The sequence below is a fragment of the Coptis chinensis genome, unplaced genomic scaffold (genome assembly GCF_015680905.1).
Source record: "Coptis chinensis isolate HL-2020 unplaced genomic scaffold, ASM1568090v1 utg2290_pilon_pilon, whole genome shotgun sequence".
In the NCBI taxonomy this organism is placed as follows: Eukaryota; Viridiplantae; Streptophyta; class Magnoliopsida; order Ranunculales; family Ranunculaceae; genus Coptis; species Coptis chinensis.
This window is the reverse complement of record NW_028238124.1, coordinates 215,788-231,840: the sequence shown is the minus strand read 5'-3', so window position 1 is coordinate 231,840 and position 16,053 is coordinate 215,788. Positions and strand designations below refer to the sequence as shown.

General features: G+C 36.2%; 1 protein-coding gene and 1 long non-coding RNA gene across 4 annotated transcripts; both read left to right on the top strand.

Moving 5' to 3' along the window:
• Positions 1-741: 741 nt before the first annotated feature.
• Positions 742-1,374, top strand: LOC147473591 (uncharacterized). Its single transcript, XR_015210385.1, has 2 exons — positions 742-873; positions 1,089-1,374. It is a non-coding gene; the product is annotated as an uncharacterized LOC147473591 (long non-coding RNA).
• Positions 1,375-12,689: 11,315 nt separating this feature from the next.
• Positions 12,690-16,046, top strand: LOC147473590 (NADPH HC-toxin reductase 1-like). Of its 3 annotated transcripts, none has more exons than XM_086587277.1 (5): positions 12,690-12,872; positions 13,016-13,236; positions 13,589-13,801; positions 14,042-14,424; positions 14,610-14,628. In XM_086587277.1, exons 1-5 carry the CDS (start codon positions 12,719-12,721, stop codon positions 14,611-14,613), a joined length of 975 nt encoding a protein of 324 aa, XP_086443403.1. In that variant the 5' UTR covers positions 12,690-12,718; the 3' UTR covers positions 14,614-14,628. The 3 variants fall into 3 exon arrangements, with proteins under 3 accessions (XP_086443403.1, XP_086443401.1, XP_086443402.1); XM_086587275.1 differs by lacking the exon at positions 14,610-14,628 and adding an exon at positions 15,735-16,046 and having other exon boundaries at positions 12,691-12,872; XM_086587276.1 differs by lacking the exon at positions 14,610-14,628 and adding an exon at positions 15,735-16,046 and having other exon boundaries at positions 12,696-12,872; positions 13,067-13,236.
• Positions 16,047-16,053: the final 7 nt, after the last annotated feature.

Sequence of the window (16,053 nt, the reverse complement as noted above, 5' to 3'; positions counted from 1 at the left end):
CATCATCAAATCAAATTAAATTGAGGCACAATAAAATAACCTCACGCATTCAAACTCTTGTAAGAACTGATGTCAAAGTCAAACGAGGCAACTTAGCTTGCAAACTGCCAAAGTTTATGTAAGACAATATTTCTTAGAACAAACAAAAAATTTGTAGTATAAGTCAGAATTCACCATTTAGATATTTATATTTATTTAAGTCCGACAATATATTTTCTTCCCAACAATCATTAGTCTTTGGGGAAATTGAGTTACATTATTGTATGCAAAATTATTGCATTGTTGTCAATCTATAGGAGAATTAAAAGATGCGACACCTATAGGAGAAGCCCTAAACTGCAGCTCCATGTTGTCAATCCTAGGATTCTTCATTCTGGTACCATGAAGTTTTTAACGCTGAATCAGTTAAGTTCAGAAACATATTGCAGAGCGGAAGAGATGCTGAAAAAGGAGAAGTTTGCTAACAACTAGGGTCTATTTTGTTTTTAATGTAATTTATTGTTATTTCATAAAGCTGGTTACTGTACTCCAGATCTTTGTTTAATATGTATCACTGGGAATTTTCAAAACTTCCCTGAGCTTATCATGCTACACCAAAGACGATATAGAAGCCTTATTCCAATGTCAGAGGAAAAGATTAATTATTTACATAATGCTCTTGATATATTGTCCATGAACTTGGTCCGCCCAGTAACTGATACTCGATTAAATTGATATACATTCTAAACTTGTTAACTTTCTATCAGACCATATGAGGTAATAGCGGTTGCAACGAGCAAAGGGATTGCAATATGGCATATTGGGCTGATGCCTGACACAGATGGAAAGCTCTCGGTGGAGAAGGTTGCATTACTCTCTGGTCATGAAGGCGAGGTGATTTTTTTTGAAATAGCATGTTTATGTTCCTCTTACATTCGAAAGATTAATATGGGGCTATGGACGCCACTACTTGTCGTAATTGCCACCTCCCTGATTGTTGGCATTCTTTTGGGCACACGATTGCATTCATTCTACTTCAAAACCTCTATCTTGGAAACAATTTTCAATAATGTTGAAAATTAATTAAGACATTAACCTCTGTTTTTAAGGTATGGCAAATGGAGTGGGACATGGGAGGAATGACACTGGCAACAACTGGAAGTGATGGGGTGGTAAGATTGTGGCAGTCTAATCTAAATGGGGTGTGGCATGAGCAAGCTACCCTTGAAACTGCATCCTCTTAGACATAAAAATTGAGTGGGGTATCTGCTGTATCTGTAGTTTGATTGGGGTATCTACTATATTTGTAATTGATGAATGATGAAATGCCTCATTTTCTGCTTTTGTTGAGTATCACACTATCACACATGGATCTAAGTATCAAAATATCACTCCTATCTTTTTAAATAGTAGATTAGTAGTCTGTGTTAGGTAGGGATTTTCTAATTTTTTGGCACAATTGCAGTAAATCACTGTGTTAACGTAAATTTGATGATAAGAATATACTTATTATTATACTTTGTTCTAATTTTCTAGATCCTTTGAATTAGTTCTTCAAAAGATGAGTAACAAAGGTTAGGCCTGCTAGACCGTGCACGTCAGGGTGTATTGTGGTCCTTTTACATCAAGTTAGGCAACTTTACGTGCGCTGTCAGGCAGTATGTTATCTGACTATAACACCCCGTGTTTTTTTTATACGTATTTTTCTATTTAATTAATTAATTTAATTGTTTATTTTAAAATTTAATTCGGATTGGATTTCGGGATACGTGAAACGGTTTTGGGCAGTCATACGTGATTGAGGCTTGGGTTTTGGGGCCCAAGATATATAAAACACTTTTTCTGTAAAATAGGGTTGAAGATAATATAATATAATATATTAAAATGGGAGAAGAAATTTTGGTTTCTTTGGAAGATTGGAATGACGAATCGGAAATTTAGGAGGATTCGTCGAAATTTGTTCAAATGCTGTAAGTAAAATTTATTTTCTTTATTTCACCGAACTTATGGTTTTCTGTGTATTGATACTGTTCATTTTCCGCTGTGTTGGACTTCGTATAATTTGTTTTATTAAATTTTATTAAATTTCGAATTTGGAATTAAACTGTCGAACTGTGAATTGTGGTTTTGGATGAGCTGTTCAAGCTCTGACGAAACGTTAATGGCGGCGTGGGCTTTGAACTTAAATACTGTTGTAGCTCTGTTCACGCTCTGAACAGGCGCTAATGGCGTCGCGAGGAAGCGCCCAGTTTTGTTTGGAAACCGTACTGATGGTGGTTGTGAAACCGTACTGATGGTGGCGGGTTGAACTCGTTTTTGTGTGGTGATGAACTGTTTTGTTGATAGTGGTGTTGTTGGGTTGTGTAGTGCGTGATGTCGGGGCTGCCAAAGCTTGGTTGGAGGCGGTAATGGCGGTGGCCGAATCGGTGGTGGGGCTGTTTTTGGTCGATTTTGGTTGGTTGAGTGGCAATGGGTTGAAGTGGTTAGTGTAGTGTGGGTATTGATGTTCGAATGGGGGCTGTTAGAAGCTCCCAAAACTCTTTAATGGCGGTTCGAAATTTGGCTAGATCTAGTTTTTAGAAGATATATATTGAAGGAGTTGGGGTTTTCGGTTTTGTAAATGTTGTGGGGGTTTTTCCCCTGAGCATTTTCGAGTAGATTGGGAGGAGTGGCGATCGGATTTGGTGGTGGTCGGTTTTGGTGGTGGTGGAGAACTGTGGGAAGGAGATGATGAACAGTAAAGTTCGGTTTGGGCCTTGGGCCAAACCTTTGGTTTTGGTTGGGCCGATCTTGTTTTGTTTTGTTTGGGCCTAGTTTGTTTAGTTGGTTGGGCCGAAATTTCATTTGTTGTTTGGGCCAAATTCTTTTAGTGGCTAGGCCAAAATTTCAGGGGTGGTTGGCCGAAATTTCAGAATTTGTTTTATGTGGGCCGAAATCTAACTTAAGTGGTTGGGCCCTTTTCTATTTGTTTTGTAATCTTTGGACCAGTGTAATTAAGTTTAGTTTGGGCCCAGTTTAAGTAAGTTTTGGGACCAGTTCTAATATTAGTCTATGGGCCCGTTTCTAATATTGCTTGGGCCAGTCCATATAATTTAATATAGATCCAATTAGATTCGGAGTAGAATAAATAAAGTGGACTTTTTAGACTTAGGGTTAAGGTTTGGAACTTGGCGGTTAGGTCCGAACCATTACCTTAGTCGCGGCAAGTGAACCATGCACCTTTGACCTTAGCCATGAACCATGGCTATGAACTCAAAACAACAAAAAACGTAGGTTTGACTTTACTAGAGACAGTTGGACTTTGACCATCGACCATGGGCGGTTGACTTTCACCTTTGACTTTGACTTGGACGGTTTGACTTTGACTAGGACAGTTTGACTTTGACCATGACATGTTGAGTTTGACCTTGACCATGACATGTTGAGTTTGACCTTGACCATGAGGTGTTGACCTTTGACCGTTATTTATTGACTTTGGTATTGGCCAGATTGACTTTGACCGCCGATGAATGTTGACTTTTCAGTTTTTTCATATGTTTGCTTATATGGATATATATATAGTAATAAAAATCTTGTCGGATATTGTATATAACTTGGTTGGTAAATTATCTAATTTAGATTTTGGCGTGAGTAGTGTGTAAAAGCATATTGGGCTTTGATTGTGGGTATGGATTGTTTAATTATCACTACGTTTTATGTGTATATTATATGGACACATATATAGTAATAAAATCTTTGTGGAAGCTTGTATAACTTTGGTTGTCATTTATAAAAAGATTTGACCTTGATGATTGGGTATTTTTGTTAAACAAGAAAGTAAGTTACGTCGTCGACTTTGCAACACAAAAAGCGATCGTTTGGATACACAGGGGAAAGAGTTGTTCCATTCGAAGATATCCCGTCGGAAATCCAATTTCTTTGAAATTAGGATTTTACCGTTTTCAACCTAAATTTTCTTTTAGATGAAATTTAAGGTTGGGACTTGAGTTCTACATGAAAAAGTATATCTAAATACCTTAGTTTCTAAATAATTAAGTTACATGTCATTTGGATGAATGTAGGAAAAACCTTAGCATTTATTTTGTGGTGATAAGAACTACTGAAGGCTTGATTCCAATCTTGAAAAGATTTGGATCGTTAAGCTGACTTTGAGCAAAAGTCACCACTACACTATATCTATAATATATATATTAGTTTGTGTGATAACTATGTGATTATGTTAGAAAATTTGTTGTTTTGAGACTACATAAATATATATGTGGGAGATAGAAGTTGTATATGAATATAGACTTTTAGTATATGTGGATATGTTTTAGACATTAGTGTGTGTGTGGACTTGAATTTGGGAAATTTAATGAACTATTTGTTTTACGATATTGTATATATGAGTATGGTTATATAAATTGTATTTGTTTGATTATAAGTCACATTTTACATTTAATGATATTTAAGTGCTTGATTTGCCTTTGTGAAAGTGACTCTTTCGTGTGTGGTCTATTTTGACATGAGTAATGCTTAAGTATAATTATAAGTGATAATAATGTTTTAATGTGTAGCCCACATCTTTAGAACTCTCCACCTCAGGATTTGGTAATGAAAAGAAATGTTTATGACTTGTGATGTCATGTGATAGATGGGTATTCATTGAATGTGCCATGAATGGCCGGTATTCATTGAATGCCATGAATGAATGACGTTTCGTTTGGCCCTATAGAGGAACTAAGGTATTAAATCTTGCGGGGTTGGTCGTATTCCTTGAATGTCTGGGAATGTAGGTTTGGGTATTCCTTGAATGTGGCGGGAATGACTCGGGGCATTTATTGAATGTGCCATGAATGGCCCGATTAGTGTTATGATGGGTATTCCTTGAATGTGGCGGGAATGACCCAAGGTATTCATTGAATGTGCCATGAATGACGATATTTTGTTATGCCCAAAAGAGGCTTTGTGATTTTGTGTATGGAAAGCCCGAGATGGTTGTGACTCTGAAGTTACGAGTTTACAAGATGAAAGTATGTTTCACGGAAGCGATATCGCTTGGGGCGTATGTCTTGTAAGTAATTTTCGGTGTGAGTGAAAGTAGACCGGATATGTGTGATTGGCAAATGTGTGTAGTGCAAATCGTGGAGTAGGAACTAAAAGGTTGAAATTTGTGTCTTTGAATAAATGAGTCAGCCGAGATAAGTAATAAGCAAAGTAAAATATTGATTTTTCGTGTGATGGAGTTATTGCATATGATGTATATGATTTCTTATGATAAATGTTTACTTGGTTTGTATGAGTTGATACTCACAAAGGGATGAATGTACTCCTTGGTTTGTGACTTTTCCTCGTTCTCATAAGTAGACGAGTGATACTAAAAGTAAAAGTATATGAATTGTGTGATGTTATGGATATGAAGTGTGTGGTGAATAATATTAGTAAATGATTGTAATTTCTATGTGAATGTGAAATGACTATTACTTGATATGTTATTACGAAAATATTAATGACTTGTGATAGTCGAGATCTATGGTTATGCCTTGAAACTTTATGGCGTAATGATGTCATATGAATGACTATCATTGATATAGGTATTATGATAAGTGGTATTCCTCAAAATCACGGAATGAACCGGGTTATATCAATTAGACTTCAATGTCTTAAATGAGGTTGGGTCATGAATAGAATTTTGGTATTTGAGATAAATCAATTTATTGTGATGTCTAACTCTGTTTTTTGCGGGGAGGGTAGGATCTATTAATCTTTTTCTGAGGGGGCGTAAATATCCTACCCTAAGGCGGCGTGTTGGCTTAAAGGTAAAGGTATACCAAACTCATATTTAATTAGGTTATCATATGTGCGGTTAATAAATGAAATGTAAGTGGTATTGTATTGTGAGTTATTTTTGGAAAGTGGGAATGACGAGTAATATTATATGAGATTCTTGGAATTTGTATGTTGGGGGTGAAATCTTACTTGGGAAGAAACTACTGCCGCCGTTTTGGAAAACGGAACTATATTGTCTTCAAGTTGAAATTGTTTGTAATGTTATATTTATTCATTTTGAAATATTATTTATATATTTTTGTTGTTAGTTTACTCATACCGGCAAATTGATTTCTTTGACCCGTGTTCTTTGTTTTGAAAGCGTGGGTGTGTTCTTAGGAACATAGATGGTGGAGTCACGATGGATGAAGACACGTGATTTGGATTTGCTCTTGGAGTCTTACGGTTTAAGTTTTTCGAAAGTGTATAGTTTTGAATTGAAACAAAGGTAATAGAGTTGGTTAGTAAAAAATTTTATTTGTAAATGAAGCGTTGTTCTTTCAGGTTTAATTTGATCTTAGATTTTAAATATTGTGGTTGATAATATGTTAGTGGATTTTGTTTCACCACAGGTTTCGGATGATTGAATATCAGTTTTAAATTTTTACGGAAATTTGGGGTGTGACATTTAAGTATCGAGCTTAGGTTAGCTAGAATGAGAAGGTCTAGGTGATCCCCGGATTAATGGTAATGGGTGGTAAGAGTGTTTTTTTGTGTTAAGTTTAGATGTTGTTTTTCGTGTTTGTTTTGTTCCATTTTGGATTTTGGTCTTATACATTGTTTTAAAGGGTGGTGCATCTCATTATGTGGTTTGTATCTACGTATGTCTACATGTAAGATTATACGATATTGTATATCGTGTATTCCTTTTAAGGTGTGTATACTTGGGGTATATATACACTTATATTTTTTTTTTTAATATTTGTTTACAATGACCTTTGGGGCAAGCTATAAATAACATGTTTAATTAATTTTGATGACATGTTTTAGATTATTTCTTGAAGCTTAGTGGTTGGGATATAATCCATTAACTTTAGAGCTTTTGAAGATTTATTGTTTGGCGTAGTGTTTGCTTGGTTGATCTACTCTCACTTGAATCTGGGGGCGAGATCCTTTTAAAAATGTGTATATTATAACACCAGGTGTTTTTATCGTATTTTTATTTAATTAATTAATTTAATTGTTTATTTTAAAAATTTGGATTGGATTTCGGGATCACGGAATGGTTTGGTTTGGGCCGAAGTCGTGTTGAGAACTGGGTTTGGACCCAAGATATATAAACACTTTTTCAGAAAATAGGGTTGAGAAGATAATATAATATATTAAAAATGGAAGTGAGAGTTTGGTTTCTTTGGAGGCGTTAGAAATGACGAATCGAAATTTAGGAGGATTCGTCGAAGTCATTCATACAAAGTAAAGTTTATTTCTTTATTTCAATGAACTTATGATTTTTACATTATTATTGATACTGTTCATTTTCCGCTGTGTTGGACTTCGTATAATTTGTTTTATTAAATTTTATTAAATTTCGAATTTGGAATTAAACTGTCGAACTGTGAATTGTGGTTTTGGATGAGCTGTTCAAGCTCTGACGAAACGTTAATGGCGGCGTGGGCTTTGAACTTAAATACTGTTGTAGCTCTGTTCACGCTCTGAACAGGCGCTAATGGCGTCGCGAGGAAGCGCCAGTTTTGTTTGGAAACCGTACTGATGGTGGTTGTGAAACCGTACTGATGGTGGCGGGTTGAACTCGTTTTTGTGTGGTGATGAACTGTTTTGTTGATAGTGGTGTTGTTGGGTTGTGTAGTGCGTGATGTCGGGGCTGCCAAAGCTTGGTTGGAGGCGGTAATGGCGGTGGCCGAATCGGTGGTGGGGCTGTTTTGGTCGATTTTGGTTGGTTGAGTGGCAATGGGTTGAAGTGGTTAGTGTAGTGTGGGTATTGATGTTCGAATGGGGGCTGTTAGAAGCTCCCAAAACTCTTTAATGGCGGTTCGAAATTTGGCTAGATCTAGTTTTTAGAAGATATATATTGAAGGAGTTGGGGTTTTCGGTTTTGTAAATGTTGTGGGGGTTTTTCCCCTGAGCATTTTCGAGTAGATTGGGAGGAGTGGCGATCGGATTTGGTGGTGGTCGGTTTTGGTGGTGGTGGAGAACTGTGGGAAGGAGATGATGAACAGTAAAGTTCGGTTTGGGCCTTGGGCCAAACCTTTGGTTTTGGTTGGGCCGATCTTGTTTTGTTTTGTTTGGGCCTAGTTTGTTTAGTTGGTTGGGCCGAAATTTCATTTGTTGTTTGGGCCAAATTCTTTTAGTGGCTAGGCCAAAATTTCAGGGGTGGTTGGCCGAAATTTCAGAATTTGTTTTATGTGGGCCGAAATCTAACTTAAGTGGTTGGGCCCTTTTCTATTTGTTTTGTAATCTTTGGACCAGTGTAATTAAGTTTAGTTTGGGCCCAGTTTAAGTAAGTTTTGGGACCAGTTCTAATATTAGTCTATGGGCCCGTTTAATATTCTTGGTAGGTCATATAATTTAATATAGATCCGATTGGATTCGAAGTAGAATAAATAAGTGGACTTTTAGACTTCAGGGTTTAAGGTTTGAAACGGTGGAGGTTAGGTCCGAACAATTACCTTAGTCGCGAGCAGTGATGAAAATGCGCTAGATTTTAGCATGAACCATTTATGATTTCTGAACACAAAAACACGAAAGCAGGTTTGACTTTGACTAGACGGTTGGACTTTGACCATCGACCATGGCCGGTTGACTTTCACCTTTGACTTTGGCTTGGGCGGTTTGACTTTGATTTAGGACGGTTTGACTTTGACCATGACATGTTGAGTTTGACCTTGACCATGACATGTTGAGTTTGACCTTGACCATGAGGGTTGACCTTTTGTGGATTATTTATTGACTTTGACCATTGATTGTAGATTGACTTTGTGATTCGTGAATGTTGACTTTTCAGGTTTTCATATGTTTGCTTATATGGATATATATATATAGTAATAAAAATCTTGTCCGGGATATCAGATAACTTTGGTTAGTAAATTATCTAATTTAGATTTTTTGGCGAAGAGTAGTGTGTAAAGCATATTGGGCTTTGATTGTGGGTATGGATTGTTTAATAATCATGCTACGTTTTATGTGTATATTATATATAGCATATAGTAATAAAATCTTTGTGGAAGCTTGTATAACTTTGGTTGTCATTTATCTAAGAAAGATTTGACCTTGATGATTGGGTATTTTTTGTTAAGAAAGTAAGTTACGTGCGTCGACTTTCAACAACAAAAAGCTTCGATCGTTTGGATACACAGGGGAAAAGAGTTGTTCCATTCGAAGATATCCCAGCGGAAATCAATTTCTTTGAAATTAGGATTTTTACCGTTTTCAACCTAAATTTTTCTTTTAGATGAAATTTAAGGTTGGGACTTGAAGTTCTACATGAAAAAGTATATCTAAATACCTTAGTTTTAAATAATTAAGTTACATGTCATTTGGATGAATGTAGGAAAAACATAGCATTTATTTTGTGGTGATAAAACTACGAAGGCTTGATTCCAATCTTGAAAGATTTGGGATCGTAAAGACTTTGAGCAAAAGTCACGTACCATTACACTATATCTATAATATATATATTAGTTTGTGTGATAACTATGTGATTATGTTAGAAATTCTTGTTGTTTTGAGACTACATAAATATATATGTGGGAGATAGAAGTTGTATATGAATATAGACTTTAGTATATGTGGATATGTTTTAGACATTAGTGTGTGTGGACTTGAATTTGGAATTTAATGAACTATTTGTTTACGATATTGTATATATGAGTATGGTTATATAAATTGTATTTGTTTGATTATAAGTCTGTTTACATTTAATGATATTTAAGTGCTTGATTTGCCTTGGACGAAAGTGACTCTTTGCTGTATGTGGTCTATTTTGACATGAGTAATCTTAGTATAATTATAAGTGATAATAATGTTTTAATGTGTGCCCACATCTTTAGAACTCTCCCTCGAGATTTGGTAATGAAAAGAAATGTTTATGACTTGTGATGTCGTGTGATAGATGGGTATTCATTGAATGTGCCATGAATGACCCGGAATTATTCATGAATGTGCCATGAATGACCCAATCGTTTGGCCTTTATAGAGGAACTAAGGTATTCGCTCTGCGGGTTGGTCGTATTCCTTGAATGTCTGGGAATGTAGGTTTGGGTATTCCTTGAATGTGGCAAGGGAATGACTCGGGGCATTTATTGAATGTGCCATGAATGGCGATTAGTGTTATGATGGGTATTCCTGAATGTGGCGGGGGAATGACCCAAGGTATTCATTGAATGTCTTGTGAATGACCGATATTTTGTTATGCCCAAAAGAGGCTTTGTGATTTTGTGTATGGAAAGCCGAGAGAGGATGTGACTCACAAGTTCTGAGTTTACAAGATGAAAGTATATGTTTCACGGAGGCGATATCCCGCTTGGGGCGTATGTCTTGTAGTGGTTTTCGGTGTGAGAAGAGCGACGGATATATGTGTGATTTGGCAAATGTGTGTAGTGCAAAATCGTGGAGTAGGAACTAAAAGGTTGGTGTGTCTTTGAATAAATGAGTCAATGAGATAAGTAATAAGCAAAGTAAAATATTGATTTTACGTGTGATGGAGTTATTGCATATGATGTATATGATTTCTTATGATAAATGTTTACGCGGTTTGTATGAGTTGATACTCACGAGGGATGAATGTCTTTCCTTGGTTGTGACTTTTCCTCGTTCTCATAAGTAGCGAAAGTGATACTAAAGTAAAAGTATATGAATTTGTGTGATGTTATGGATATGAAGTGTGATGATTGAATAATATTAGTAAATGATTGTAATTTCTATGTGAATGTGAAATGACTATTACTTGATATGTTATTCTGAAAATATTAATGACTTGTGATAGTCCGAGATCTATGGTTATGCACTTTGAAACTTTATGGCGTAATGATGTCATATGAATGACTATCATTGATATAGGTATTATGATAAGTGGTATTCCTCAAAGATCTGGGATGAACAGGGTTATATCAATTAGACTTCAATGTTTTAAATGAGGTTGGGTCATGAATAGAATTTTATTTGAGATAAATCAATTTATTGTGATGTCTAACTCTGTTTTGCGGGGAGGGTAGGATCTATTAATCTTTTCTGCGAGGGGCGTAAATATCCTACCCTAAGGCGGCGTGTTGGCTTAAAGGTAAAGGTATACCAAACTCATATTTAATTAGGTTATCATATGTGAGTTAATAAATGAAATGTAAGTGGTATTGTATTGTGAGTTATTTTGGAAAGTGGGAATGACGAAAGTAATATTATATGAGATTCTTGGAATTTGTATGTTGGGGTGAAATCTTACTTGGGAAGAAACTACGCCGTTTTTGGAAAACGGAACTATATTGTCTTCCAAGTTGAAATTGTTTGTAATGTTATATTTATTCATTTGAAATATTATTATATATATTTTTGTTGTTAGTTTACTCATATGAAACCAAATTCAATTTTGACAATGTATTCTTTGTTTTGCAAGCGTGGGTGTGTTCTTAGGAACATAGATGGTGGAGTCGATGGATGAAGACCGTGATTTGGATTTGCTCTTGGAGTCTTGGTTTAAGTTTTTGAAAGTGTATAGTTTTGAATTGAAACAAAGGTAATAGAGTTGGTTAGTAAAAATTTTATTTGTAAATGAAGCGTTGTTCTTCGGTTTTAATTTGATCTTAGATTTTAAATATTGTGGTTGATAATATGTTAGTGGATTTTGTTTCACCCTGGGTTTCCAGATGATTGAATATCAGTTTTAAATTTTTCTGGAAATTTGGGGTGTGACACTGACATTCTGACCCGGCATTTTATAAAATTTAATTGCAAATGAAAATTGGATTGGCATAATCAATTTTCAGTTAATCATGAACAAAATTACTACAGATTTTTTACTGCTAAATGGATTTGCTTTGTAGGATTTGACAGTTAAATTGATAAACAAGCACTTTTACAATATTACTACAAAAGCATTGAAAATAAAGTCCCTGTTAAAATGATGTGGCCACATCACGAACAGTGGAAACGATCATCCTCGATAGGGAAGGTAGGTTCAAAAAAATTCCTGAAAGAGTGTGCTAAGAGTCTCAGAGCCACATATAAAACCAAACTGTTTTGCCGTAATGCCGTGTGCATGCTGCATAGTTGAAAGTGCTGTGATATTGTGGAAATTTCTACATGCTAAGAAATTCGGCATCAACTTTCCCTGTGTTGAATGTGCAATCTGCTTACGCTGTCTTTGACGCACAAGTGATATGATTTCTAGGGTTGGCAGAAAGATTCTCAACTATGCCAGTGTGTTCGAAAATGTCTAAAGATTTGATTGTCTGCCATAGCCGAATTTTGATCTATGGTTCTTTTTCGCAATAAGGAATATATATAGCTAGTTCGGAATAACACATTGACATCGTATTATCGTAATAAAACTATTGCTCTTGTATTAGTAGAGCGGAAGATATATTGGATTAATTTTTATAATTTTTAAGAAACCAACACCCTCTCCTCAGCACGCACACAAAAAAAGAAAAAAAAGAAATGAACAAATGTGATATCGCCAATATATCAATCCATTTTATCTCTGTTTTACAAGAATTTGCCTTGACCATGAATATACTGTTTCATGATGAATGAATGATGGGGTGTTTAACGCAAACACAAACTGAATTTGATATATATCAGAAATATATATGTCTAAATTTCAGTAGTCAAATATATCAGATGATATTTATATTTGGCACTTTGAATTACAAGAACATGGAGCATGCGTGTGATAGCTAATAAGTCGGACGACTGAAGATTACGTTTCATTATAAGTGGTTCTCATTATTCAATATATATACAGTATAAAACCATTTCAATGGACAGGAACAGCAGCAACTTCAGAATGGAGATAGAAAAGAACACCAAAGTGAAGGTCTGTGTTACAGGTGGTGCCGGATTTATAGCTTCCTGGCTTGTTATGAAGCTCTTGGCCAAAGGGTACATCGTCCATGCTACCCTCAGAAATCTAGGTACTAGCTACGTAATTATAAGTTGTTTATCTCGAACGTACAGTTCATTTTTCCAACTAACAAGATTTCCTAACCTTGACATAAAAGCATAGTGATTCAAGTAAATGTCTCATGTGGTGTCACTTTTCCCTAGCAACGAACAGAGTTTAATTCGCTGTCAGATAGGATCAAAGCACTATGTTTCTTTGTTACAGATGATTTATCAAAGGTTGGCCTTCTTAAAGGACTTCCAAATGCAGAAGAAAGATTAAAGTTGTTTAAGGCTGACATATATGAACCTGATTCATTTCAATCGGCAATTGAGGGCTGTGAGTATGTGTTTCATGCTGCTACACCCATGCAACATAACAGCGAAAGCACTGTGGTAGGTTTTTTTAATCCTTGTGTTTAACTGACAGTGTACAGGATACACTGAATACATTCAACCAAAATCACAATAGCCTGAACCGTTTGATATGATCTAGTTGTTGGCACAACACCTGCATAACTAAGCTTCAATTTCGTAGCGGAGATTCTTGTATGATTTTTAAAAACTCTCGTGTTTGATATGTTTAATGTTCAATGATGAATTTCTTAATTTTGCTCGTCGTATACAACACGAACATGAAAATTTTCTCATGCATGCAACTTCTCCACGCAGTCTACAAAAATTTTCCTTTTCTATCAAGTACCAGATAATTCTTTAGTCGCCTATTAAAAGTATTCATTGTAAACAGTTCAAAGACACTACTGAAGCAGCCATAGCTGGGGTCAAGAGTATATTAGGATCCTGTATAAAATCAGGAACAATTAAACGACTCGTCTACACTGCCAGTGTGGTGTCCGTATCACCAATGAAAGAGGATGGAACTGGTTATAATGGCTTCATTGACGAATTCTGCTGGACACCTGTAGATCACTCAATTGTCTACGGCGACAAATTCTTTTCAGTAAGTACTTCTTAACGTACTGGACATATTCAGCTATACCTTGTCCGAGGCCTGTTATTAAGTTTGGTTGAAGTAGAAACTTCAAAATGATTTCACAACATACATGATCATTCTCCTGAGAAATACAAAAGTCGTATTTTTTTTTCTATGTTAGTTTTTGAAAATTACAACTTGCATGTGTTATAGAATAGTAGGAAGCCTGTTTTAAGCATTCTGTACTTGTGGCGTTGATGTTTGCAGGATTATACAACTTCAAAAACACTAGCAGAGAAGGAGGTGTTGAGGTTTAACGACAAGGAGAAGTTTGGTTTGGATGTGGTAACTCTTGCCTGTGGTTTAGTAGTAGGAGATACAGTTCTTCCGCACCTTGGACAATCCCAAGAAGCGATTCTATCACCGGTTCTAAACAATACCGCGCATTTCAACCACTTGAAACTTTTACAAGAAATGTTAGGTTCAATACCTTTACTTCATATAGATGATGTCTGTGATGCTCATATCTTCTGCATCGAGAAACCATTAATGAACGGCAGATTCATATGTGCAAATGATTACCCAACTTTGGGGCAGGTCACAGATTACTATCGACAAAATTACCCGGATCTTACGGTTACAACAGAAGGGTAAGAAATTGTCTCGGATTAATGAAAAGTTTTATTTCGGTATATCGTGTGAATTACAAGAATGAACTTTTAAGCTCAGTAGTGTAACCTGTGAAGTACATGCACTGGTTAGCACTTAATCGTTGCTGCCACAACGAATTGAGCATTTTCAAAAAACAAAATTGGGTACTTTGTGTTGTATGCAGATAAAAGAAACTTATAGAAGACAAGGACAGAATAACAGGTAATAACCAAGGCGCGGATTAGGCTGTCCTTAAGGAAAGATTTCGCCCCTTCCAATGGTGCAGAAAGGCACGGTGGCGTCTTCTCCACGAGGATTCAATGGTTAACAGTGATCTAACTTTGCACTAGAATAGACTACCCTCAGAGAAACGGAAATATAACTCTCTCTGGCGGTGGCGGAAGAAAAGAAGAAGATTGAAGCAATCAAAGACTTATCTGTATCTGTTTCGTGTATGGTGAGATGAAAGGATAGTATGCACAAGTTCTGTTTCTGTAGTAGCAGCAGCTTGCACGACTTCTGTCTTAGTCGATATAGAAGCAGCAGCAACAACACGAGTTCTATCTCTCTGCGTCCTCTCTCTCTCTGTTCTGTGATTAATCCCCTCTAATGAACACAGCGTGTTTATATAGAGGTATGATCGAATCATAGATGGAGAAGGACACCTCTCTAATTCTGTTTCACAAAACCAAATCAAAGAACTCTCAAGAGTTCAGGCTATTGATAATCCACTACCCACTAGACTAACAGCCCAAGCCCACGACACGGCTCGGTGCGGGGCGGGTGGGCGCGCGTGTGTGGTTTTGGGTGAGTCCTCCCTCCTAACACAAAAGCCTTTGTACCCTAAGGGCACGCTCTTATGCTAGAGGTTCACCTCAAATACCTCACTAGCTAGTGGTGGTTCATCAATGTGGGACTAAACAACACACAAGTATTTGAAATACACATGAAGATTCCAACACTTTGTTCGCTCTATATATTCCTAATTGGCTTACTGAGTCTACATACATTCAAGTCTAGTCAAGTTAAGCACCAGTTCATACTGTTTCTGTGCTCTAAATCAACCCACAAGTTCTCTAGTCTGTCAGTCTGAAAGATTTATGGGAAGATTTATTGTGTGCTAACAAAAGTATCAGTCTTTTTAAGTTGCATACATGGTGAAGTCACTTCATTCAACTTTCTGTTAGACTATTTCCTTTAGAGGACTACTCTATGGACTATTTCCTTTATAGACTATTTTATCCATTTAACAGCAGTTTTATTCCTGATGCAATCTACTCTGTTTCTCTGGTTTGAAATTTTATTTCAGAGTGAGAGAAGAACAGGACATGAGAGTAAGAGGTGGATCTACAAAGCTAACAGATCTAGGTTTTCAGTATAAATATGATATACAGAAAATGTTAGATGACAATGTCAAATGTGCGAGAAAGCTGGGTGCACTTCATTAGTCTTCTCTCAAACTACACGACGCTCATGCATATCGAGATGTTACTTTATTGTTCTTTGTGGGTAAAATAAGGTGAAGGTTGGCTTGGATGTTGTAACTCTTGATTGTGGCCTAGTGATTAAAGATATACACTTTCCTACCTCGCATTGAGCAATTATTACTACTCTTGAGCAACTCTCCC